This window comes from Cebus imitator, unplaced genomic scaffold, assembly GCF_001604975.1.
Source record: "Cebus imitator isolate Cc_AM_T3 unplaced genomic scaffold, Cebus_imitator-1.0 Scaffold442, whole genome shotgun sequence".
Classification (NCBI taxonomy): Eukaryota; Metazoa; Chordata; class Mammalia; order Primates; family Cebidae; genus Cebus; species Cebus imitator.
In genome coordinates, this window is record NW_016107757.1 from 799,379 (window position 1) to 824,722 (window position 25,344).

Consider the following 25,344-nt stretch of genomic DNA (forward strand, 5'->3'; position numbering starts at 1 on the left):
TCCAGAAGCCAAGTACAGAAATAGTTTCTCAAAGGAAAGAATGGACAACAATACCAAATGCTGCTGAGAGGTCAAAGAAGAAGGCTGAGAGAACTGATTACTGGATTTGGCCACTTGGAGGTACTTGGGGACCCTGACAAGAGGTGGGTCAGTCATTCGATTGGACTGGGTTTCATTGGGACCAAGGAGGAAGGAACTAGAGGCAGTTAATATATTCAGCTTTTTAGAATAGTTTGACTATAAAGGAGAGTGAGAAATAGGGTGGGGACACATAGGGCCAAAGGCGGGCTTTTTTTTTTTTTTTAGATGCATTCTCACTCTGTTGCCCAGGCTGGAGTGCAGTGACATGATCTCGGCTCACTGCAACCTCCACCTTCCAGGTTCAAGCGATTCTCCTACCTCAGCCTCCTGAGGTACTGGGATTACAGGTGTGCACCACCAAGCCTGGCTAATCTTTGCATTTTTAGTAGAGACAGGGTTTCACCATGTTGGTCACGCTGGTCTTGAACTCTTGACCTCGTGATCCACAGGAGGGCTTTTTAAAGATGGAAGTTTTACAATGTATTTGTATGCTGATAAGAATGATCCAGTAGAGAGGGCAAAACTGAATATGCAGGAAATAGGAGTGGGAATAACAGGACAAATAGGCAAAAATGATGGGATCCAGTACACAAGTGATGCTTTAGCTAGGAGCAGGGAGGCATCGATGGTAACAGGGGGAAAGACAAGTACATGGACATGGAGGCAGAGGGTCTATAGACTTGGTGGTGAGGAAGTTTTGTCCTGATTACTTCTATTTCCTTTGAGCCTTGCTCTCCACTTCTGAGGGTAAAAGAATAGGAGCACAGTAGTCCCTACTTCATGAAGTTGTTGGTAAGATTAATTGAGCAAATGCTGTGCTGATAAGCACAAAGCACAGAACCAAGGCCACAGTAAGAGTGATCAATAAATGGCAGCTGACCTTGCATCCTTTTATTGTAATGTGTGATTCTTTCCCATCTGATTTCCCATTGTTTTGGGTTCTTCCCTTCCAGAGGTACAGCTGAATGTTGACATCTACTGCCTAAGTTCACTTCCCTCTGCCTCTGCTACCACCCTGTTATGTCCTTCCCCAGGGAAACCCCATAACACCTTTCCTGCTGCCTTCAACTAGAGTCAGGAAGGGCTGTCTTAGCGGCAGAGATCGTGAAGGGATCGAAGCAAACCTGGGAAGGAAACCCCCAGGTTTCCCTGCTTTGGGTGACTGACAGGCCCAAGCCACCTTCTCTCTGTTTCTTCATCTATACAACTGTTGAATGCCATTATCTCCAATCCCCATCCAGCACTGAATTTCTGTAAGCCCAGTTATTCAACCTGCAACTAACCCCAGAAGACAGCTGACACCCAAAAAGAAAAAGACCCATCCAAAGTGTAGTGTCTACAGGATCATCTCTGATGGAATACCTTTGGCACCATCTGGTGGCAAGTGCTTTGTGCAGCCCATCCTTTCAGGGAGGCAAAAGGCTGTCCTGAAAGAGACTCCAATGAGCAGAAAACTCCCTCTAGCCAATGTCAGGAAACTAGTACCTCACCTAGAGAGGCCATCTAGTTCAGTGCATCTCAAACTTGAATGGCATACAAATCATCTGGAGATCTTTCTAAATACAAATTCTGACTCCATGGAACTGAAATGAAACAGGGTTTTATGGTCAAAGAGTATTAAGTATGGAGTTATTTGCCAGGAGGCAGAGAAAATGGGGAGTTCCACCTAATAAATGGACTTTGAAGAAAATTAAGGACAAAGGGGATTTGGGTACTTCAGGAGATGGTCATACAATGCAGTTCTCCTCACCCTCTCTTTAAGTGATTTAAATTCTTATTCAAATTGCTTGTTGATGCTTTCTTGGATGCCAGCTTGGTGCTTTTTTTATTTTACATGCAGTATCGTGGTGAGCCTGATCATGATAAAGCCCAGCTTCATTCAGGTTAGATGCAAAAGTAAATATGGGAAAAGAATGGATGGCTAAGGATGCCTGGGGTAGCAAGGAATGTCTTGCTGATCATTTGGGCTGAGTGTAAAGGAATAATGAACTGCAAAAAGATCTCTTCTAGATAGGGAGAATAGCATGGGGAAACATACAGAAGTATAAACATGCATGGCATGTTTGGGGATCAATGAATAATGCAATGCTACTGGTACATGAAGTACACAAGGAGGTGCTGTGGAGGTAGGCTGATGCTGATAACATACTTATCTGTACATAAACTAACAAAAAGTATGTCATGAACAACTGTTTTATAACAGCCATCACATTTGTCATCATTTAGTAACTTCCTTCCTTACAAACAGAGATGAGCTTGGTCCATTTTGTTACCAATGGTATGCTCAGTACCTGAGCCTGGTTCATAATTGATACTCAAAAAATAAATGAATGTAACAATTTCCAGTGATCTCTGACTACCCATTGTGTTCTAGTGTTTTGTGCCCAAGTTTTGGTAAACTGGGAGTTCCCTGATGGTGAGGATCATGTCCGATTTATCTCTGTCTTCCACAGTGCCTGACATGGTGCCTGTCACTTTGTAGGCCCTCATAGGATGCACACTGTGTACTCTGGGGACCATGGGAATGATGTTAAGAAGTCTCAGTATCCTCAGCCCTATTTCTGTGACACTGCTGACAGTTCAGCACTCCCTCCAGGCCACAGCTGTGCGAAGATAGGGGTGCCTGTACCCCATCTTCTGAGGAGTATGTTCCTGCATAGAGTCCCACGTTCTGATGTCCACAATGATGAATGTGCACTTATTAGCCTCTAACTGTATGCTGTGCCCCCATCTCAGCCACTGAGCCAAGTATAAATCCAACACATGTTCTAGGAAAAGGCCCACCCCAGAGCTGGCAAAAAAAAAAAAAAGCCACCTGGAAAACTGGAAACAGAGAATATAGAAAATTCACTCACACTCCCACCCTGCAACCGTTAGTATTTTCTAAGTTCCTTCTGGATTCTGTGTGTGTGTTACATTACAGTAAGAATCATGATATGCATACTGCTCATGTTCTCTTCTGTTCTCTTCTTTCCAGCCAACTCAATGGAACATAGGTTAGTAGTTAAGCACACAGGCCCCAGAGCTTGATTCCCTGAATTCACATCCTGGCTCTGTTATATGATCTTGTACAATTCAGCAAACCGTACCTTATTTTCCCAATCTGTAAAATGAGGATGGCAATAATGAGGATTAAATAAATAACTGTCTTGATGTTAAGACATATAAACTACTTGGAACAATATCTGATGTTAGTGACCAGCTTCATAGCATTTTCCATGCTGCTGCATAATATTCATGATGACCATTTTTGATAGCTATAAAAGAGTCTACTGTGTCTACACTGGCTACTTTGCTTAATCATTACTCCTTTGTTAGATGTATAGGTTATTTCCAGCCATTCTGTATTATAAATAACACTGTCATAAATATCCTAATATATACATTTTAGATTTTTCCATATATAGATTCTCAAAAGTAGAAGCATAAGGTCAAAGGGCAAAAATATTTAATGCCTTTGCTCTAGATGGAGAACAGTTCTCCAAAAAGATTGTTGCACTTTAAAATACAAAGTATACTGGAACATTTTACTTTTCATTCCTCCCTCACCAGCCCTAGATGTCAACATGTTTTTTAAAAAATTATGCAAATTTAGTAAGCCATAAATAGTGGTAGTTTAATTTAATTTTACTTTAATTTCCTTTTGTTTTGCTTTGGTTTCACCATTGTGGGGGCTAATATTTCTTTTAAAGTTGTCTATTAAAGACAAAAAAGAAACAAACACTAAGGGTCTGCTAGGACTCTTGAGGCTAAGGGAACAAAGGAAAGAGGAAGTGGCAGTTGGCGGTGTTGGTGTCACTGAGTGGCATGCTATGAGGCTAGTTCTCTCAGTGACGGCCAAACTGCAACCTGGGTTGAACTGCTGCTTCAAGAACAAAATAATGCTGTGGAGTTGAAGAACTAAGGCTGTGGGGCTGCCAGATGTAGCAAAACCAAAATGCAGGATACCCAGTTAAATTTCGGTGTTAGAAACAAATAATTTTTAGTGTATTTATGCTAATATTGCATAGGACATACTAAAAAAACTTACTGTTTATCTAACATTCAAATTTTGCAAAGTGTCCTACATTTTACCTTACAAGCCAAACAATTCAGATGATGCAAAGCACATTATCCCCCTCGACTAGCCTTTGTCTCTCTCTAGCACCTACTGTTGGTGCCCAGCATAGAGCAAGTTGGCAAAGCAGAAAAGTGGTTTGCAGACAAAGCAGTGTAAAGAAGCTGAGAAACAATTACCCAATAATTGGTACAGTCCACCTTTCTGGCTACTCAGCATCCACATACAATATCTGGCACATGTGTACTCCCACACAACAAAAACAACTCTCGCCGGGTGTGGTGGCTCACACCTGTAATCCCAGCACTTTGGGGGGCCACAGCAGGCAGATCACCTGAAGTCAGGAGATGGAGACCAGCCTGGCCAACATGGTGAAACCCTGTCTGTACTAAAAATACAAAAAAGTTAGCTGGGCATGGTAGTGGGTGCCTGCAATTCCAGCCACTCGGGAGGCTGAGGCAGGGGAATTGCTTGAACCCAGAAGGCAGAGGTTGCAGTGAGCCGAGATCATGCCACTGCACCCAGCCTGGCTGACAGAGTGAGATTCTATCTTAAAAAAAAAAAAAAAAACTCTAACAAAATGCCTGGCAACATTCAACTATCTTTCTAACAAATGAAGACATTCTCACCTCCCCAAAATGGGGATAGACAATGTCTCAACAATCAATTTAGTCATCTCTGGAATAGTCATGCTAGCTACCCTCTAAGCAGGATTAATAGCTCATAAAATTCAGTCATATTTGAAAACTCTATTATCTAAAGACTAACATGTGGAATTAACCTCCAACAGAACTTTTATGAAATAATTAGGAGGAGAAGGGAGAAGCAATTAGCTCATGCATACTATCATATATAGTTACATCATGATCAAGGAAGACAAATATGCATGGCTGCTACATTCCTTGTTTCTGTAACCAGTCATGGTGCCAAAGATCATTTTTATAAATTTCTTCCTCAACCTTCCATTCCATGTTTTCTCGTCCTCAGACAAGACCTCAGGTGGCTGGGATTCTTTAACCAGTAGGGTGACCCAAACCTTCATTTCTGAAGGATCTGAATCCTCCATAGTCCTGAATCTCCTTAGTTGCAATAATATTTATTAATATATACTATTGAGCATGGAAATATGAAGATGACCCTCTAGAAGACTCCCCTAGGCTTCAGAAATAGTCCTCACTGTCCCTTTGATTATCAGGATGAATCATAACAGCCGGAAAAGTAATCCCCTTCTTTGCCCACTGTCTTAGTGGCATGAAGAGCCCCAGCTGGCCAGGGAGCTATTTCAACTCCAAATTCAATAAAATCATGTTGTAAATCCTAATGGAAGTATTTCCTTCTTGGCAACTAAGACCTCCAATCCAGTAGAACACAAAATTAAAGAGACAGGAAGCAAAAATTCTGTACATGGGTTATTAGGTGACATGGTGAAAGTAGCCACTCCCATTTCCATCCCACAATTTCTAGACCCATGCATTTTAGCTATGAGAGAAAAACACAATGTCTTGTTTGCTAAGTTGTCATACATTGCATCCCATAAAACAGAAGCTCATTATCTCCATGGGGTGTTACTTCAACTTAAGACTTCAGTAGGCCATTCTATGATCTATGAGGCCAGCTGCTCCTGAGTTTTTGAGTACATATTAGGACTAGTGAATTTCATGGGCACAAGCATATTGCTGCCCATCTTTTACTGTGAAGTAATGTCCTTGATTAAAAGACTTGCTGTCAGTAATATATCTGGATGGTGAACAGATATTCCAAACATCTACAGATGATGGTGCTAGCAGAAGTATTATAGACAAGGAAAGAAATCCATAACCAGAATGTGTATCTGCTCCAGTGAGGACAGATTTCTTTCCTGTCTATGATGGAAGCAGACCAGTGTAATCATCCTGCCACCAGGTGGATGGTCCCCCCAGGGAATGGTGCCCATCAGGAGCTCAGCATTCTCTGTGATTGACAGGTTAATCATTCAGCAGTAACAGTAACAGACCAACTGGGTAAAAAGAGGAAGCCCATGCATAGCCTCCATCCTTAACCACCATAGCTGTTTTATGCATAAGTCTGTGAGGCAAACCCTGGGTGACTGGAGAAGATGNTTCTTCCAATATGGCCACTTTGTTCATGGGGTTCTTGAGTACATACAACATAAACCAGTGGCTCTGGAGAAAGAGCCTGGCTGATATTCATAAGCCATGCCATTTTGTCCACCTGATTACTTAAAGACTGTTTTCCTCGTGTCCTTTGAGAAACTCTCACAAGGGGCACAAATATCCTCTTACTCTGTACCTATCCCAAGAGGTCCATCCACCTACCTTTTCCCCAGACCTTCTGATCACTAATCTTACTATTTTGCTCTTTCCAAGTCCCTGACCATCCAGCTAAACCATTAGCAACTACTCATGAATCAGTGTAGTGCTAACCATCTCCTGAACCAAAGTATACAACTAAATTTATCACTTGAAGTCATGTCCATTGTCCTTCATCCTTATCTTTGAAAGCTACCTTTTATTGCGGCTGTGAGGCTGCCACTTTAAACAGCTTGTAAACCAAGCCCAGGTTTTTTCTCCTTGGTAAGCTGCTCTTAAGGAATCCCCAGGGAAGCCTTAGATGCAGATTCAGGGAGAAGAAGACATATAGCAGTGGCTCAAATGAATCTGAGCCACCTACTTATGCAACTTACTTGTCCCTTCCACACATACTCAAGCCATTTGATGATGGTGTGCAACCAGACCACTCAACCTTATGACTTTGTGGATAAGATGGGCAGCTTAGGCCACGTGGTCATTTAATGCCTCATGGTCAGGTTGTGTTCTCATTTTTTTTAATGTTTTTATCCACTTAGCCCTTATATCATTCTATGAGGCTCATAATTCTTTTTGCCGTCCATATTTATCCTTGTCATTTTCTTTATGAATGATGGTGGTAGCAGCATCTGGCTATCTGATCCCATCGCATGGGGTCAAGTAACAAACCAGGAGCTGTTTCTCAACTACAACAACAAAAAAGTTATCTCCAAAAGAGAGCATGGATTCGCACCAAAACTACAAGGCACAAGAGCTAAGAAAAGTTGCCTGTTCCTCCATAGGTCCAAGGTGTGGGGAAGTCTGCCAAGGGTCTTCTCTTGGGAGCTGGGGACCTGTGGCCAGAGGCTGATCTCAGGCCACTCTGTTGTTTCAGGCACAGCCTCCGTTGCTGTGGCAGGGATCCTGGCTGCTCTGCGAATCACCAAGAACAAGCTCTCCAATCACGTGTTTGTTTTCCAAGGTGCAGGCGAGGTATGTGCCATTGAGGGTTTCTTTTGTGGTTCCAGGAGGAAAATAAGAATGGGTGGAAGCACAACAAAAAGGGAAACATTCTGAGGTTCTGAAAAGAGGAAGCAGCACAAACATATTGTGATCATTGCAAGCTGCCTGCATTTGGTAGGCTCCAACATTTGGGTGTCTCAAGGCAAGGACATAATTAGGCCTCCTGGGAGTCGTGGAGGTGGGGGAAAGAAGAGGGACTCATTATGGTGAGACATCAGATAAATGTTCAGCAGCTATTTGCCCTGTGTCTGAACATCCACCCTATGGTACCTTCCAGGCAGCCATGGGCATTGCCCACCTCCTTGTCATGGCCCTAGAGAAAGAAGGTGTACCGAAGGCAGAGGCCACAAGAAAGATCTGGATGGTGGACTCTAAGGGGCTCATTGTCAAGGTACTGTCAGTCTGGAGACCTGGAGGTTTCCTGACACCTACAGCTCCCAGGAACTGGACTGGAAGAGGTCTCCAAGAAGTAAACTGCTCAAACAGAATAGAGAGCAAAACGAGGGCAATGGCCTAAGCTCTAAAGCAAAAGATTCGTTCCAAAGTAGCTTTAATTGCTTCTTTCCAAAAGTTTGTGCAAGTGTGTAGATATGTGCCCCTTCTAGTCTTGTCCCCCACCACTTCCTGACTTACACTAGCCTCCAGCCACGTTAAATCATAGTTTCCAAGAGCAACCTGCTCTGTCTTCCACATCTTCACACATCTTGTTCTTCTGCCTGAAGAGCTCTTCTCCCTTTTTCCACATGCCAACTCTCAACCTTAGCCTCTTCCCAGTTTCTTCCTTATCTTCTGATAGTACTTAAATGTTACCTCCTCCAAAAAGCTTATTTCCTGCATCTATGCTCCATACGCTGTACTTACCACACTGTAGAGAAGCTGTCCTTTTACTCTCTCCCCACTAGGCTACAGAGCTGATAGCAATGCCTGGCACATGGTAAGTGCATAATTAATGTGTGTGGCGTGAGTAAAAGAATGAATGAGAGAGAAACAGGCCAGCTTCTGGCTAGCATGTGGTAAGAGACACAACTGAAGGATCCCTCCCTTAGGGCTACACTCAGTGCTTTAATTCCCAGAATTTCACTAACATAGATTTTCAGTGTGAGATGAAAAATTATGGCAACGATGGGAACAGGGGAAGTACCTAGGGACATTGACCAAGAATGGCAGAGATCCTCAGCAGAAACTGACCTATTTGACCCTTCCTATTGTTCCATATGGGGCAAGATTTCCACTGGAAGGAACTCAGCCCTCTTCCTACCCCCATGTCTTTCCAGAGCATAATCTGGCCACAGATGCAGGATGCCAGAGACTGCCACTCTCCCCTCTTCTCCATCTTTCAACATCATGTTTCTCACTCCAAGCTCAACCCTAGTCAAGGAGCTCTCAAAGCTGACATCTTCACACTGGCTCCCATGAAGCCAGCTAACCCAAAGGAATCAACAAAAGCATCTGAACCCATATATCAGCACTTATTCCAGCCTGCCACCCACCAACTTCCATTTGAAGAAATGTAAGGAACTGTAGCTGGTTAGGCATGGCTAGTCATTATAAGACCTTCTTGGAGCTTAGTTTAGTATTATTCACAGATTAATGGCTCTTATAAGCACATTCACATTAACTCCCTGACCCTGGGTGGCACAGGTCTCCATCCCTCAACTGAGTCTGGGTGCTGGATGCCTTGGGGCAAAGGGTCTTGGTGAAACTCAGGCATTGCCTGAGAGCCTTTCTGTCCTGGCCCAGGAAGCCATAATCCTAACAGCTCAAAGAAATTATTTATGGATTCTCCATATGTGGTTTGGGTTAAAGAAACATGCGTGCACATGCACACACACACTCACACCCTACACCCCCTCTCACACAAGCTTAGGTCCCACCATAGGTTCTTCCAGGAAATGCTGTCAAGAGTATGAGCCCCAAAACTTCTGACAGCTCAGAACAAAGCATGGGGTTCAGCGGGAAACGCTCTTAAGAGTTTCCAAATGCATCTGTACTCCTGCCCAACAGGCCATCACCACCACAGCTGCTCTGTGTTCCTTTGCCTATAGGGGAGGAGCCACCTGAACCATGAAAAGGAGATGTTTGCCCAAGACCATCCTGAAGTGAACTCCCTGGAGGAGGTGGTGAGGCTGGTGAAGCCCACAGCCATCATAGGTAAGAGGAGGGAGGGTGCCCACTGCCCAGCCCAGCTAACCCTCTTGTCTTGCAGATGCAGAGACAAAGGCTCAGCCAGGAAGCCTAAGTAACCCATGAAAACAGCTCTTTCCCCCATCCTATGCGCAATTCAATGCTACAAACTTTTATTGAGTGACTGCTGTATAAAAAAACCATAGAACTAAGGTGCCAGAGGTAGGGCTCATTGATGCAGAAATATACAATGCAGTAAAAAAGTGCAGGGCTGGTCTCTCAAACCACAATGAGATAAGCACTCCTCTTCTAAGGCAGACCCTGGCATCTCCTTGTGTACTGAGGGAGCAGCTCACTCTCCATGGAAATGCCCAGGAATGCCTTCACAGGAGCAGCTTAATTGGCAGGGACCTGAGATGGACCAGTGGTCCCTTAGAGATAAACAGGAGGTCTCAGGCAGCTCAAGTAGGATGATCCTTTTCCCTCTGCTCCCTCAGTCCTTATGGCAGATGCTGGGCCCAAAACCAAGTCTTTTATGGTGTTCCTAATTCCCCCACCACCACCAGCAGGAGAGGAATGGGTTGTTTATAAAGAGTAGGCATCCCCACTACCCCCCTTTTCCCTGTAGGTGTTGCTGCCATCGCAGGAGCCTTCACGGAGCAGATTCTGAGGGACATGGCCTCCTTCCACGAGCGCCCTATCATCTTTGCCCTGAGCAACCCCACCAGCAAGGCCGAGTGCACGGCTGAGAAGTGCTACCGGGTCACCGAGGTCAGCGGGGAGTCCTCCTTCCCCCAGCTGAGAGGACATAGTAAAATTACTATGAGTAACCCCATGAGGGTGAAAAAATATTCCTACATTGCTGATGAACAAACTGAGCTTCAGAAAGATGAAGTAACATGGCCAAGGTCACAGAGCTAATAAGGAGTGGAGCTGGCTGTCAAACCCAGGTCTGACTCCAAAGCCCAAGCTCTTACCTGTGTGCTATGCTGCTCAAAGTTCACCCTAAATAACATAGAGCTTTGACCAGAACCCAGAACCTGAGGCACCTGTAGGCTCTAGGCCACGTCCTGTCATGTCCTGGGTTGGCCCTCCCAGGAGGTGACAAAAATAGCACTGTGAACTCCATCACCTTTCAGCAGTTTCTTGACTGCTAGGTAATAGGTGAGGACTGAGCTTTCTGGTCAAATGAACAAATGTGCTTTAAGTAACTGCTATGTTCTCAGCACAGTGCTGGGCATTTGGGAGAGAATGAAGAAGAGTCCAACATTTGGAAAATAAGAATAGGCCACTATTATTGCCCCAAACCAGCTCCAAGTTCATCTCCGGTTTTCTTCCTGCCTCCAGGGCCGAGGGATTTTTGCCAGTGGAAGTCCTTTTAAGAGTGTGACTCTAGAAGATGGCAAGACCTTCATTCCTGGGCAGGGAAACAATGCTTATGTGTTCCCTGGGGTGGCACTGGGAGTCATCGCTGGCGGGATCCGGCACATCCCAGATGAGATCTTCCTCCTGACAGCAGAGGTATCACTGTACCTGATCCCTCAAATGCTTACAGTAGGGTCTGTGGGTTGACACCGGGTCCTATGCCTGATCTCTCTCATCATTTCTGCCCATCTACCCCAACGTTGCCAGTGGATTCCCAAAGTGCTTAAACCTCAAGCATCTCTCATGGCCACCTTGAGGCCTGATCTCTTCAATCACACATGGGACTTTTGAGGGGGAATGGGGAATAGTGGCAGAGGGTATTAGCAACAGGCACTGACAGGGAGGAGACATGCCTCATACTGCCTCCTGCCTTCTAGCAATGCCATCTAGATGCCTAACAGGTGACATGCCATCAAAGTCACCTGAAACTGAGGGCTTGTGGATGATGATAGATGATGGATTCTTCCAGCCACAGGCCTTGGCCAAATCACTGCGGTAACTGGTGGTAGTAAGCCCCACTAGGACAGCTTTCTGTAAGGGAGGAGGGTGTCATACCTGGTTTTGTCTCCTTGGAGGACCCGGATCTTCAGCACTGATAAGAGGTGTTGGAAATGTACCTATTCCAGGTATCTTACTAGAAAAGCACACAAGAGTTCTTTACTAGAGACATGATGAAAATCATGAATCAGTTCATTAAGAATGACAGCCTGTTCACACTAATGGTTATTGATAACAGTTACAGTGGCTGAAATTACCAGATGGTTACCAAGTGCCTTGCACCTAACATTTATTCTCACTCTGACAAAACCAAGGCACAGAAATGTCTGTGTTGGGAGGTTAAGCTAATCAAAGACATATAAAAATATGAAACATACTTATACCCAACAAGCTCCAAAGGCTCTCCTGTGACTTCTAACATCTTCCTGCATTTCCTTCTCACTGAGGCACTAGTGAGAGCCTGAAATCAATGAGACATGGGTATGGCTTCCACACAGCCCTGTCTGGATCCACTTCTGTGAGTCTCACAGGGGACAACCTCATGCACCAGGTCTCTTCTTATTATGTCTAGTCTTTGAGCCCTGACTCTCCAAGACTGTGCAAATAATGTCTCCCAAAGGCTTTTCAGCTGCCCCCAGCCCTGTGCACACTACTTATGATTTTGTGTCACAGTTCTCTGTTCCTCTTGTCTTGAGTATTCTGTTTGTCTTTCTTCTTATTGCTATGGTGGGTGTTCTTGTCCTGTAACTATGGACAGAGCTGTCTGAAGTTCCCATTGGATGGAAAGAGTTACTTTTTGCTTGAAATCAGCCTGAAAGCCAAATCCCCTGTTGAGCAGAAACACAACTGCTAGAGTCCTTCCTATGTAATCCCATGAGACATCCACACATCTGCCCTACCACCTCCAGTGCCGTGAGGCAGTTCAGCTCCATCATTTCATGAACAGTGTCCATCACTTACACAGGAACCTCTCCTGGATCTACTTATTAAGCACCTGCTGTGAGCAAGATAAGGCCCCTCCCCTATAGGAGCTCATATCATGGTCTTCAAAGGCATGGCAGGTTATATTTCTGAAAAGGGTCCTTTTAGTGAAGATAATTTAAGTTGAATTTGATTTTCCTGTGGAATATTAAAATAGGCTTTAAGGAGATGTGCATGTACTACCCCATTTCATTGTTAACAACTCTGCAAAACAGGTAAAGTTCTTACTCATATATGAGTTTCAGTCACTAGCCCAAGGTCACTGGTCCTGTGAGCCCAGGATGGCCCAGGACAACTTGACTCCCTGTTGAAGAGCATTGCCAGTGCCCACCATCTTAGAAGTGATCACACACATATCTCTTCTCAAGGTAACTTTTTTCTTTTGAGATGTAGTCTTGCTCTGTCTCCCAAGCTGGAGTGTAGTGGTGCAATCTTGGCTCACTGCAACATTTGCCTCTTGGGTTCAAGCGATTCTCCTGCCTCAGGCTCCTGAGTAGCTGGGATTACAGATGCACACCACCATGCCGGCTAATTTTTGTATTTTTAGTAGAGACAGGGTTTCATCATCTTGGCCAGGCTGGTCTTGAACTCCTGACCTCATGATCTACCCACCTCAGCCTCCCAAAGTGCTGGGATTACAGGCGTGAGCCACTGCGCCCAGCCAGGATAACTTCTCTAGACACAGATCTAGCCATGGAAATCTTGCTGCTCTCATTTCAATCCAACTTCTATACCTTCACAAAGAGAGTCCTTTGAAACAGATCAGGCCAAATCTCTCCCCTAATTTCAGACTTTTGTGTGCCTCCTTAGTGCATACAGGATAAAGTCCAAACTCCTACCCATGGTTTCCATACAAGGAACTTCATCACCAGGCCCTACTTTCCTCTCCAACCTCACTTTTGATGTCTCCCTACCATCGATCTATCCAGTGTGCTGTTTTCAGTCTCGTACCCATGTTCTCTCTCACCTTCCAGCATTTACAGATACCATTCTCTCCCCCCTAATTCATGCTTTGTCCTTCAGATATCATCCTGTGACACTCTGGGAAGCCTTTCCTATACATGGTAGACAGGATCCTGTCATCCTCCATGCCTCTATGCCCCCATCACTGCATTCACCTACTATAATGCTATAATCATTTGTTACTTGTCCACTCACACCAGTCTCCATAAGGGAAAAGACAATGGCTTCTTCACCATAGAATCCTTCCTTATATGGCTCCCCAGCACCTAGCACAGAGCCCAGCACCTAGCACAGAGCCTAGAGACTAAAAGTGAGGCTAAAGAGGAAAGGAGGGCCCAGTGATGAAGTGCCTTGTATGGAAAGGAGTTTGAAGGAGCCATACAAAGGTCTGAAATAAAGAGACAGCCTTGGCCTGCTCTACATTTTGAAAGATATAGTACAGCTCAGTTAATGTTTGACTGAATGAATGGAAAAGAAAGTAAGAAGGAGGTAGAGGGGGAAGCACATTTCCCTTATATCTAAAAACACTGAGGCATGATAAACTTCTTAGCCTCATCACTTCTAAGACACACAGTTCTCAGAGAGCACCAGTGGCATTTCCCAAGTTTAAATATAATACCAGAAGACTGGGTGGGAGTAGATTCAGAGCCACCACATTAAAGAGGCTGATTTGCAAGGCTGACCAAGCTCCAGCGTCTGAGCCTGGAGGATGAGGGCCTGTGGCAGATGAGGCTTAACCCTCAGAGGCAAGGTCTGAACCTGGAAGGGAAGTGATGGGAGGCTCTGTTCTCAGGATGATGTGCTTAGGACATTTATTCAAATAAGGTATAAGACTCAGTCACTCACAGAGGAGAGGCCTTCCTCAGACTGAGACCAGGGCTGAAAGGAAGCGCTCTAGGAGCCTAAGCACAAAGACATAACATAGCCTAGATGGTCACTCAAGATGAGTCCAAGCATGTGGAAGAAGGCTGAAACCCAGGAAGTGAGGGACTCAGGAATCCCTGTGTAATAGGCTGGATCAGCCAAGAGGAGATCTCATAGCCTTTTCTTTGCAGGCCATAAATTTATTCATCTTGGCTTTAGTCATTTTCCTTTGGAATTCAGAAATCCTTATGTTGTTTTAAGCCCCAGTCAGTTTTAGAGTACAGAAAGGATGTGTCTTTTCTTAAGCCCAAGCATTGCAGTCAAACTGCAATGTTTGACTAACTATGCAGGGTGGGGTGAGTCTCTGGGGTAATGGGTTGGACTTGTTTTGGGAAAGTAGAGACTCAGCTTATTCCTCTCGGTTCTCTCCTTCTCCCCAGCAAATTGCCCAGGAAGTCTCTGAGCAGCATCTGTCCCAGGGGAGACTGTACCCACCACTCAGTACCATCCGAGACGTGTCTCTGAGAATTGCCATCAAAGTAAGGGGCATCCTACCCCTGTAATATGGGTAGTGAGGCTCAACCACTTTCTCTGTCTGTGACTTTAGGAGGGCCAAGGGGATGGGAACTGTGGAGACATTTGAGCTTCTTGAGCTGCACTACATGCAACTCAGAGGCTGGGTGACAAACTCCTGCTTGCAGCTTGAGCGCCACCCCAAACACCCACCCAGGCCAGTTCTGGGAAAGCTCCTGGATTTCCCCTCATACACCAAGCAGAAAGGTCATCAAAGTCCATGGACCAGAATGTGGGAATTTTTTAGAAATGAATCATAAGCACACATTTATAAGAAAGGTCAGCTTGCATGGCATCATGGAAAAAGCTCAGGCATTGAGGTCCCAGCTCTGCCAATGAGCAATGGTGTAACATTGGCCCAATCACTTCACTTACCTGAGCTTCAGTTTTCTCCTTCAAAGGGCCAGTAGTTTCTCTCTCCCAGAGTTCTGGAGATTAGCAGAGAACAGTGAAAAAGCTCTACACCCAGTGCTCTCCTGCCAGAGTAAACCTCTTTCTACCCCTTCTTCTCAGAATGGCTGGCTATGGGGTGATCAGCTTCATGGAATATTTCAGACTATAAGACGGTGCAGAGATAATGGGTTTTCAAAGAATCAGAACATGGGGCAATAAAGACTGGCCCAACACTGATAGCTGTTAAAACTGGATAATAGGTACATGAAGGTTTATCATACTATTATTTCTATTAGTGTGCAAATAATTTCATAAAATGCATGTACAACAGCACACACTACCCATGAGTTGTCTGGTATAGAATCCAGAATCAAGCCTCAAGATTAACAGTCTAGCTCATGGTCCAGCTTCACTCTGTCAGTTTCTTCCTTTGGGTGATATTTGGATTCACATTCTCCTAAAGCCAAACCCAAGAGAAAACAGTGTACAGCCTGTTCATCCAATTTAACCCATATTCATATAGAAAAAAAATCAGGTTCTGGACACTTTTGCCTGTTGTCTAATTTTATCTTAACACCACTCCAGAGAAAGGTCTCCTTACTCCCATTTTACAGACAAGGAAACTGAGGCTCGACAAGGATATCACCTCTGAGGACCCACAGGCCTTTGGAAGCAGGCAGAATTTATGCTGAAGCCTCTTGACCCTGGCTCAGTATTTATTCCACTATGTCAAAGCTGCCTGTCCAGGCAGAAAGCTTAAAATCCTTCCTATCCAGTGGTTTCATGAGCCATACTCCTGAAAGAAACGTGTCTGGTTCCTTAAGGTGTATTCCCCTCCCCTGGACTCCCAAACAGGGATCCTTAAGCAGGTTTCCCCTTAGATCCAGTTCCTTAGTCAAATCTCTTTTTCCCTAGGTTCTTGACTACGCGTACAAACACAACCTGGCCTCCTACTACCCAGAGCCTAAGGACAAGGAGGCTTTTGTAAGATCCCTGGTCTACACTCCAGACTATGACTCCTTTACACTGGACAGTTACAGTTGGCCCAAGGAAGCCATGAATGTTCAGACGGTCTGATGCAGTCTCATGGGCTGGTATGGGGCTGGAGGAAGCCCAGCATAACGCCCACAATATAAATGGGTTCCAAAATGGCCCAAGTGAATCCTTGTTGCTGTGTTTTTTCTTTTAAACTTTCTGGTGTGAGAGGAGATGCCAAGGCATACATGAATAAAAGCCTTGTCTCTGAAGGCCCTGGGAGTTCATTTTTCTGAACCCTCCTCTGAGTTCCTTCCTAAGCATTTCTTCATCCATTAATTACCAACTACTGGCCAGGCCTTGTGGGAAATGCAGAATTTTGCCTAGAATCCTGCTTTACAGAGCTCAGGCTCTAGTAAAGGAAACTGGACACAATTCATTTTGCCATACGGGAGAAAGTGGTAAGTTCATGAAAGAAGAGCAGATAAAAACTGAGGGTAGTTAGAAAAGGGAGAGGATATTTCCTATGAGAACATAAAAGAAGGCTTCAGGGAGAGCAATGTTTGCACTGAGTCCTGAGAGGAAAAGATGGGTAGGAGTCATGGGGAGATGAGGAATGCAAGCACAGCCACTAGCCAGAAAACATGGCTTACCCATCAGGGAGTTCAGTCCATGTCAGCAATACACACCTTTCCAGACTCAGCAGTGTGTGAAGGCTGAGTAGCTGGGGGCAGCTCACTATCTATTCAGGAATGGTCACTGCCCTATGGGTTGTTGAGTCTTAGACATTCTTTTTTGTAAAAGGAAAACCAGAGAAATGTGGGTGGGGAGAGTCAGTCTGCCAAGGAGTGAAGAAGAAGAGAGGTGGTGACAGGAAGAGCACCACAGGGAGTTCTAGGGAAGACTTGATTTCATTTTCCTGGCTCTGAAACACACTCTGGCTTCCATCCTTCACTCTCTGAAGTAGTTGAGCAACCCAAAGCTGTTTTTTATACAGTAATATCAGTCCATCCTGGGTGTTTCTTAGACCAAGTTCAGTGCTAGCCTTCATCTCCCTCATGAAAAGCACAGCCTATACACAGGAGTGGCGGTGGGGAGAGAGCTTGCAGCCCCCTGAAATTAGATACTGCTAAGATGTTAAGACAAGGTGAGATGACAGCTTCCAGCCTCTAATTCCATTGTGTAAGAAAGGAAACAATAAATCATGCTTAGGGCCCTACTCCTGCTACCACCTCAGCCTCAGGATCTCCTCTGCCCACAACGACTAGGCTCTATACGGCCAACTCTAAAGGACAGACTAGATGGACTACTAGACTTGCAGAAGAGTAATTAGCAGAGGCACCACTTACCTCTTGCTCACGTCTTATTCTTCCAAGGACTGCTTCCTCAGTGCTGGTGATCAGCCAAGAATATCCTGAGAAAACATCTTTCCTGTATGATTCTTGGGATCATAGAGAATGAAAAACTATTCAGAAGAAAGTTTGAAGAGTGAAGCTGGAATCTGAGCACCATGGAACTTTTGGCACTATCTTTTTACATCATGTCCCATAACTTCCTCTGTACCCTTGCTACATATCCTTCATAATCAACATATTAGAAAAGAAAAATCATAGTAGAGAAAATCAATGAAAGGAAAATAGGTTCTTTGAAAAGATCAAATAAATTAACAAGCTTTAGCTATACTAATTAAGACAAAAAGAAAGAAGATACAAATTATACTTCCTTTGTTCCAGCCACACTGAACATCTTGCCAGCACTAAGCACATGTGCTTTCAAACCTACCCTGATATTATACATGCTTGGTCTCTCCTCCTGGGAAGTCCTTCTCTTCCCTTTTTTTTTTTCTATTTACTGATTAAATTTTAGTTCACTGTAGCTTTCTGCCTGGAAACAGCATTCAACCTTGTATTCCAAATGCATTTGGCTCCATAGAGTAACAAAATTAATAATTAAATTAGAAATCAATAAATAGAAAAGTATGGGAAATTCCAAAATATTGGAAAACAGTACCTTTCAAAATAACCGATAGATCAAAGAAGAAATCACAAGTCAAATTATATATGTTGAAATGATTTTTAAAAAGCTTATCAAAATTAAGATGTAGCTAAAGCAGTATTTAGAGAGAAACTTCATAGCTTTAAATGCTGTCATGGTTAATCTTATGGCACTACAGAGTGCCCAGATATTGATCAAATGTTATTCTGGGTGTTTCTGGGAGGGTATTTTTGGATACAATGAATATTTAAATCACTAAACTGAGTAGATTGTCCTCCACTAATTGCCCTCATCCAATTAGTTGAAGGTCTGAATAGAAAAAACAGACTGACCCTCCCTTGAGTAAGAGAGACTTATTCCTACCTGATGCCCTTCTAACTGATATTGGCTTTTTCCTGCCTTCAGACAGGAACTACATCATCATCTTTCTTAGGTCTCCAGCTTGCTGACTCACCCTATAGATATACATCTTAGAATCTGACAGCTTCCATAATCATGTGAACCAAGCTAAGTCCTTATAATAAATCAACAGAAAGAGAGAAAGATCCTATTGGTTCTGTTTCTCTGGGGTACCCTGACTAATGCAAATTCCTATATCAGAAGAGAAAGACAGAGAGAAAGGAAGGAAGGAAAGTCTCAAGTCAATAATTTAAACTTCCTCCTTAAGAAACAGGGTGGAGGGAAGCAAGCAAAATTCAAAGCAAGCAAATATTAGAGCACAAATCAATATACCTATAGTAAGGAAATTAGTAATTAAAAAAGTCTTTCCCCCAAGAAAAGCCATGTCCAGATGACTTCATTGGTTGGAATTTATCAAATAGGTGAAAATGAATACATATGTGTGATGGAATACTATACAGCCATGAAAAAGAAATAATATCATGTGTTTTACAGCAACATAAATGGAACTGGAGGCACTTAAAACTCAGAAACAGAAAGTGAAATGCCATATGTTCTTATAAGTAGAGCTAAATAATGTGTACACATGAACAAAGAATGTGGAATCTCACTGGAGACCTGGAAGGGTGTGGGAGGGTGGAAGGAGAGTGAGGGATGAGAATTTACTCAATGGGTATAATGTACACTATTTGGGTAACGATTACACTAAAAGCCCATACTTCACCACTATACAATATATCCATGTGACAAAACTTCACCTGTACACCTTCAATTTATACCAAAAAAAAGACTGTGTGGTCATATAAATAAATGAAGCAGAATTGAGAGTTCATAAATAAGTTTTTACATTTATGGTAAACTGACTTTTAGTCAAAGTTACTAAGGTAATTCATTGGGAGAAAGAAAGTCTTTTGAACAATGGTGCTGAAACAACTGAATATCTACATGCAAAAAAAAAAAATGAACTTACACACCTCACACTAAACACAAAAATTAACCTTTAGACATCTCACACCAAACAACAATTAACCTGAAATGGATCACAGACCTAAATGTAAGAGCTAAAACTGTAAAATTTCTAGGACAAAAAATAGCAGAAAATCTTTGTGACTTAGGTTGAGGTGAGTTCTGGGATATAACTTTAAAAGCATGATTCATAAAAGGAAAAAACCGTACTTCATCAAAATTGAAACATTTTGCACTTTGAAACACACTATTGGGGACAAAAAGACAAGCAGCAGACTGGGGGGAAATAAATCATATATCTGATAAAGACATTGGATCCAGAATATATAAAGAACTACTTCAACTTATTAAGATAACAATTCAAATTTTAAAATGAGCAAAAAAATGAACATTTTACCAAAAAGATGTGTGAATGGCTAACAAGCACATGAAAAAAGTGCTTAACATTATTAGTGATATGAAAATTAAAACTACAATGGGATTACACTTCATACTCACCAGAATGGCTATAATAAAAAAAGATGTGTTGGTAAGAATGTGGAGAACTTTGTCTCCTAAGGACTGTTAGATTAAGGGAGAGTTCCTTTGCCTTTTAAGTCTTCACCCTAACTCCCCAGGCTCCCATACACAGCCCCAGTATTCAGCAAGTGTCATTTAAGAGAGCGGATGTTGTGGTTGCACCACCTAGTCCTGCCTTAGGTCTGAAACACTCATTCCTCCAGATGCCATTATCAGCTCAGGGCCCACAGCTGCATCCCTCTCTAGGAATTGCCCTTGACTGAAGGTTAATGCTTCACCCAAGATTGTGCCATCATCCCCAGGGGAATACTACAGGCAATGACTGGTATATTCAAGAGCCCAAAGGCCTAGCTTCCTAGTGTCAATTGAGAACATCTCTTAATAGCCACCCCATCCTCAGAGCTCCCTATGAGACTGGCTGAGGCTGCTGTTGCAACTGCTGTATATCACATTCAACTTCTTATGCCCTATCCTGTTTCTCTTGCTCCCTCATAGGTGTTATTCCCTGAGAAGACTCCCCAATAATCCTTTGGAGGCAAATCTCAGATTCAGTGTCTGTTTCCTGGGGAACCCAACTTTTAACAGTTAGAGGAAACTGGCCAAAGTTCCTAATTTTCCAATTTGTTGCACCAGTCCCACGTGACCACCAAAAGCTTTTCTGGGTTTTTCTTTCCCTCAGGACAGACCCTCTTCATGGACCAAGCTTGACCCTTATTAGTCCATGTCCAGAATCAGTAAATGTCCCTAGAAAATAAAATGGTCACTTACCTCATAAGGGCTCCTCCCTTTCTGGAATTCCCATTCACCTAGTCTTACTGCTTTCAGAACTCTCACATATCTTTAAACATGATCTTTTTAATTTTTCCATCTTTTTTTAGTTGTTGCAGGAAGAGTTTTAGGCTGCCATGACCTACTACATCCTAGCCAGAAGTGGAAGTCTCCAGAGAGATTTTCAAAATTACAGTTGTATGGATATTAACTTTTTTCCTAACTCAACTGAATTGTGGTGAGAGAATGTGTTCTGTATTATTTAAATAGCTTAAAATTTGCTGAAATTTTTTTGTAGTCAAATATATGGTCAAATTTAACAGTTCATATACTCTTAAAAATATGTATTCTTACACTGCTGGATGCAATGCCCTTTGTATGTTCATGGAATCAAGTGTGTTGATTGTTTTGTGTAAATCTATATCCAAAGTCTTGACTTTTGTCTACTTGATCTTCCTGTGAAAGAGGGATAATAAAATTTCCCACTGCTCTGGTAAACTTGTCAATTTTCTTTGTAATTCTGTCCATACTTGCTCTATTTATCTTAGATCAATGTTATTAGATTCATAAAGTTTAGGATTGTTACAACTTCCTGATAAATTCGAACTTTTGAAACTTTAAGTAGTGGCTCTATCTCTAGCAATGCATTTACTTCTACTTCTACTGATATTAACATAGCTATACTGTCTTAGAAACTCTCCCACAATTCATTATTTACTCAGATTATTAAGCTCTTGTACTAGCTGGTGAATGATGAACACAAAGTATTTCTCCCACAGAACTATAAACATATATTGTTCCCAGACAATATGAGTATATGGTTGTCCTAACATTAATACATTTCACTATTTTATCAATTACATAATAAAACTAATTATGAAGTATACAAATATTGTTACACAGTTCAAAAAGCAGATAAAATATTAAATGATCAATTCATTAGTAGAAACTCACTCCTTTGGTTGAGAAAACAAGAAAAAAAAATCATACTTCAAAGAAACAGTAGTTAAAAAGCAGCTTCTAATAGGTATGGGGAAGAAGTACAAGATTTTCTGAAATTTTATAATTTAGAATTGTTTTAGCTACAAAGACCAGGCACCTTTACTTTTTAAAAAACATTTACTAAATTAAAAGTCCTAGTCCATATGTTCTGCACAAGATCAAAACAACATTTTACCAGAAATATTTCATAGTCTCCTCTCATTCTGACTTCAGAGCCCTCCCCATTAAGTTGCACCCCAACTGTAAACATTAATGATAAGGTCTTCTTATCTGAAGACATTCAACACATGTGCTTCTGTACCAAATGTATTTTGCATGAACTTTCAACTAGAGGTTAATTTTTCAAACTGGAGGTTTTCATAACAAAATGAGATTAGGGAAAGACATCAAATAATCACAAGATGTGTTTGTTAAGAATTCAACAAAATTACCTGTAGGGCAAACCTGATGTATACTGGGACCCGTGTGGGATGGTAAACATGAAGCAGGCAAATAATCATATAGGCCCTAATTGCAGTGTTTGAAATGACTTAAGGAATGAATAATTCTGTATGATACTAAAAATATACAATTATTGTGCTGGGGATCTTCGCGTCTAATCTCTAGATTTCTTATGTATTTTTTCTGGCATGGGAATAGCAGTAAGCCAAACATAGAAGCTGCATTTCTGTTAAATTCATAGCTTTTTGATATTCCTATGGAAGCTTCATCAGACTTACTCAGCCCATATGTTGGCTAAAATGTACAATAAATTAGGTCTTGTCTCAAGTTCCACTTCCAAGGAAATAGCATCAGGCAGCCAGGTTTATTGAATACAACAGTTGTTTCTAGTTGTGACCACTAGAGTCTTTGAAGGGAAGCCGCATTTGAGAACGTTATTTCTCAAAACACAAACGTTGTTTGCTGTTAAAAGCACCGCGCCGTTTTTGTCTTATAAACTGTACTGCATCTTCGTTTTTCATTCCACTTTCAATTAATGTTAGGGCAACAAGCACTGGAGTCCTCCCAAGACCTGCAACACAGTGAACAGTAATGCAACAACCAGGTTCTTCACGAAACTTAACGTCTGCAAGACTTAACCAGTCATCAACAATCTGGTTGGATGGTGATTAACCATCATCAAAAGGCCAGTCCAGAACCTGGATGCCTTCTTTCTGCAGAAGAGCAGGGTCATAAGTTGCTTCACATACTCTGACTATTGTGGTAACCCCGTATTTCTTAAGTTCTTCTATAAATCTGTTTGAGGTCTAATTGGTTGGTTTGTGTATAATAAGAAATCTCATTGGAGTCATGTTAACTTACTTGAAAAACACTGGGCCGGGCGCGGTGGCTCAAGCCTGTAATCCCAGCACTTTGGGAGGCCGAGGCGGGTGGATCACAAGGTCAAGAGATCAAGACCATCCTGGTCAACATGGTGAAACCCCGTCTCTACTAAAACTATAAAAAATTAGCTGGGCATGGTGGCGCGTGCCTGTAGTCCCAGCTACTCAGGAGGCTGAGGCAGGAGAATTGCCTGAACCCAGGAGGCGGAGGTTGCGGTGAGCCGAGATCGCGCCATTGCACTCCAGCCTGGGTAACAAGAGCGAAACTCCGTCTCAAAAAAAAAAAAAAAACACTGATATGGTTACAAAAAAATAAAAAATTTTGAATACAGAAATGATGTCAAGAAACTGAAGTCTATGCTAATAAGCTCCACCTGAAATTCACAGAGCTTTGAATATGAAGTTGGTAGAGACAGGAAATGAACCTTCAAACAAGAACCCACGGTTCTTCAATTCAGTAATTCTGAGCCAATGGAAAGGAACTGCACCAAGGGTCACCCCACCTAGCTCTGAACTCTTGTAAAATGCTCTGATGATCTCAGTTCTACACTTATTTGTCCAGGTGACCCGCTCTGCAGGGGATTCTTGGTGAAGCAGTAATGACTTTCCACCATTCATTTGTCCTCATAAACATCGTGCTGTACCTGGCGTAATCTCCAGGCCCTTCAGAAACTCCATAAATGCGTGACCAAGAACATCATAGAAAGGAACATGTTTACTCATAAACGATGATGGTCTAACCTTACAGCTGGGCTGCAGCACGGCCAGCAGCAGCAGCAGTCGTCGCGGGGCTGCTGCGGAGAGGCAATAAGTTCTAGCGAGGACCAGCGGAGCGCCCCCACGGAGCCAATAAGCGCACGTCGAGGTGCCATTGCGTCACAAGCCCTCTCTTTTGTTGACGGCGCAGGACGCTGGAACCCTTTCACCAATGGCGGTTGGGCGGACCAAGGAGGGAACGAGGGCGTGAGGTCCGCCCCCCGCAGACGTCACCACGGCCGCCGCCGACGTGAGCACGTTGCTGAAGTGAAGAAGCGCTGGATGAAGCCTGAGCGAGCATTCACCTCCCGCTGGAGAGTATGAGCGGCTGAGGAGCGAGGCGGGTGGTGGGATAGGAACCCAGGAATAGGCAGGAGAAAAACTGGAGGAAGACGGATAAGGTAAGGTAGGCGAAGATTTCGCAGCCATTGACTCTGACTGGTGTATCTTTTTCTACCTGCTTCATGTTTTAAGTATGTCTCGGGAACAACATCATGTTTGGCGGGTTTTTTTCCCCATCAATCCAGTCTGACAGACTTTGACTTTTAGCTGAAAAAGAGCTCATTTGCATTTTTGCCCTCTTTTGTGCTTTTTGACCCATATTTCTATGTTTTTTACCCTTTCTTGACCTCTTTTGGGTTAAGAATTTTCCTGTACTGTTTTGGAAGTTTTCACTGAGGCTGATAATTCCTTAGCACATATTTTAGGTTAAGCACTGTTCGAAACTTTATATAAATGTTATACAAAAACCCTGTGAATTAGATACTAGTATCATTTCTACTGTCCTGACTTTAAAAACCTTGGCACAGAACGGTAATTTGCCCAAGGTCAGACAGCTAGTAAATGACCGGGATGAAACTTTTTAAAAAACTAATTTTAACTTTTATTGTAGATTCAGGGGATGCACGTGCACATTTGTTACATGGGTATATTGAGTGACCCAGCGTATGAATGATCGACCCTGTCACCCAGGTAGTGAGCATAATACCCAATAGGTAGTTTTGCAAGGGCTAAGATTTGAATCCTTCAATTTTGGCTCTGGAGTCTGCCTCTCTAATACATATGGTCTATTACATACCCTGTTTCTGTTCTTTTAGTGCTTAAATAGCTTAGAGAAATTCAAATATGGTTCAGAATCTTTTCCTGCCTCTTGAAGGAATCCAGTATGCTTTAACTATTAATGTTGTCAAGCATCTTAATCTTTTAATGCCATAAATTAGACATTATTATTTGTAAAAATCAACGTTTGTTTAAATTTATTCATGTTATCAATTTCTTTGCTCACTGTTCCTTCTTGCAGCTTTATTCTTTCTGAGATTTGTCTATCCGAAAGTATTTTTTTTTTTGGAGGTTCCTTTGAGTATCTGATCAACTT

The 25,344-nt window shown here is 42.8% G+C and overlaps 1 protein-coding gene and 1 pseudogene across 5 annotated transcripts in view; one reads left to right on the plus strand and one right to left on the minus strand.

Moving 5' to 3' along the window:
- Nucleotides 1–21,390, plus strand: part of ME3 (malic enzyme 3) — a 207,940-nt gene extending 186,550 nt beyond the window's left edge. For 4 of the 5 annotated variants that reach the window (XM_017510623.2, XM_017510621.2, XM_017510618.2 and 1 more), the window contains 7 exons: nucleotides 7,319–7,416; nucleotides 7,724–7,837; nucleotides 9,492–9,597; nucleotides 10,199–10,341; nucleotides 10,918–11,091; nucleotides 14,742–14,840; nucleotides 16,183–21,390. In XM_017510623.2, coding sequence (XP_017366112.1) covers nucleotides 7,319–7,416; nucleotides 7,724–7,837; nucleotides 9,492–9,597; nucleotides 10,199–10,341; nucleotides 10,918–11,091; nucleotides 14,742–14,840; nucleotides 16,183–16,344 — 896 coding nt within the window. In that variant the 3' untranslated portion in view covers nucleotides 16,345–21,390. The remainder of the gene's footprint in view (nucleotides 1–7,318; nucleotides 7,417–7,723; nucleotides 7,838–9,491; nucleotides 9,598–10,198; nucleotides 10,342–10,917; nucleotides 11,092–14,741; nucleotides 14,841–16,182) is intronic. The other variant, XM_017510620.2, reaches the window with a different exon arrangement.
- A 926-nt stretch (nucleotides 21,391–22,316) lies between these two features.
- LOC108290732 lies at nucleotides 22,317–23,174 on the minus strand (annotated as a pseudogene).
- Between the last annotated feature and the right edge of the window lie 2,170 nt (nucleotides 23,175–25,344).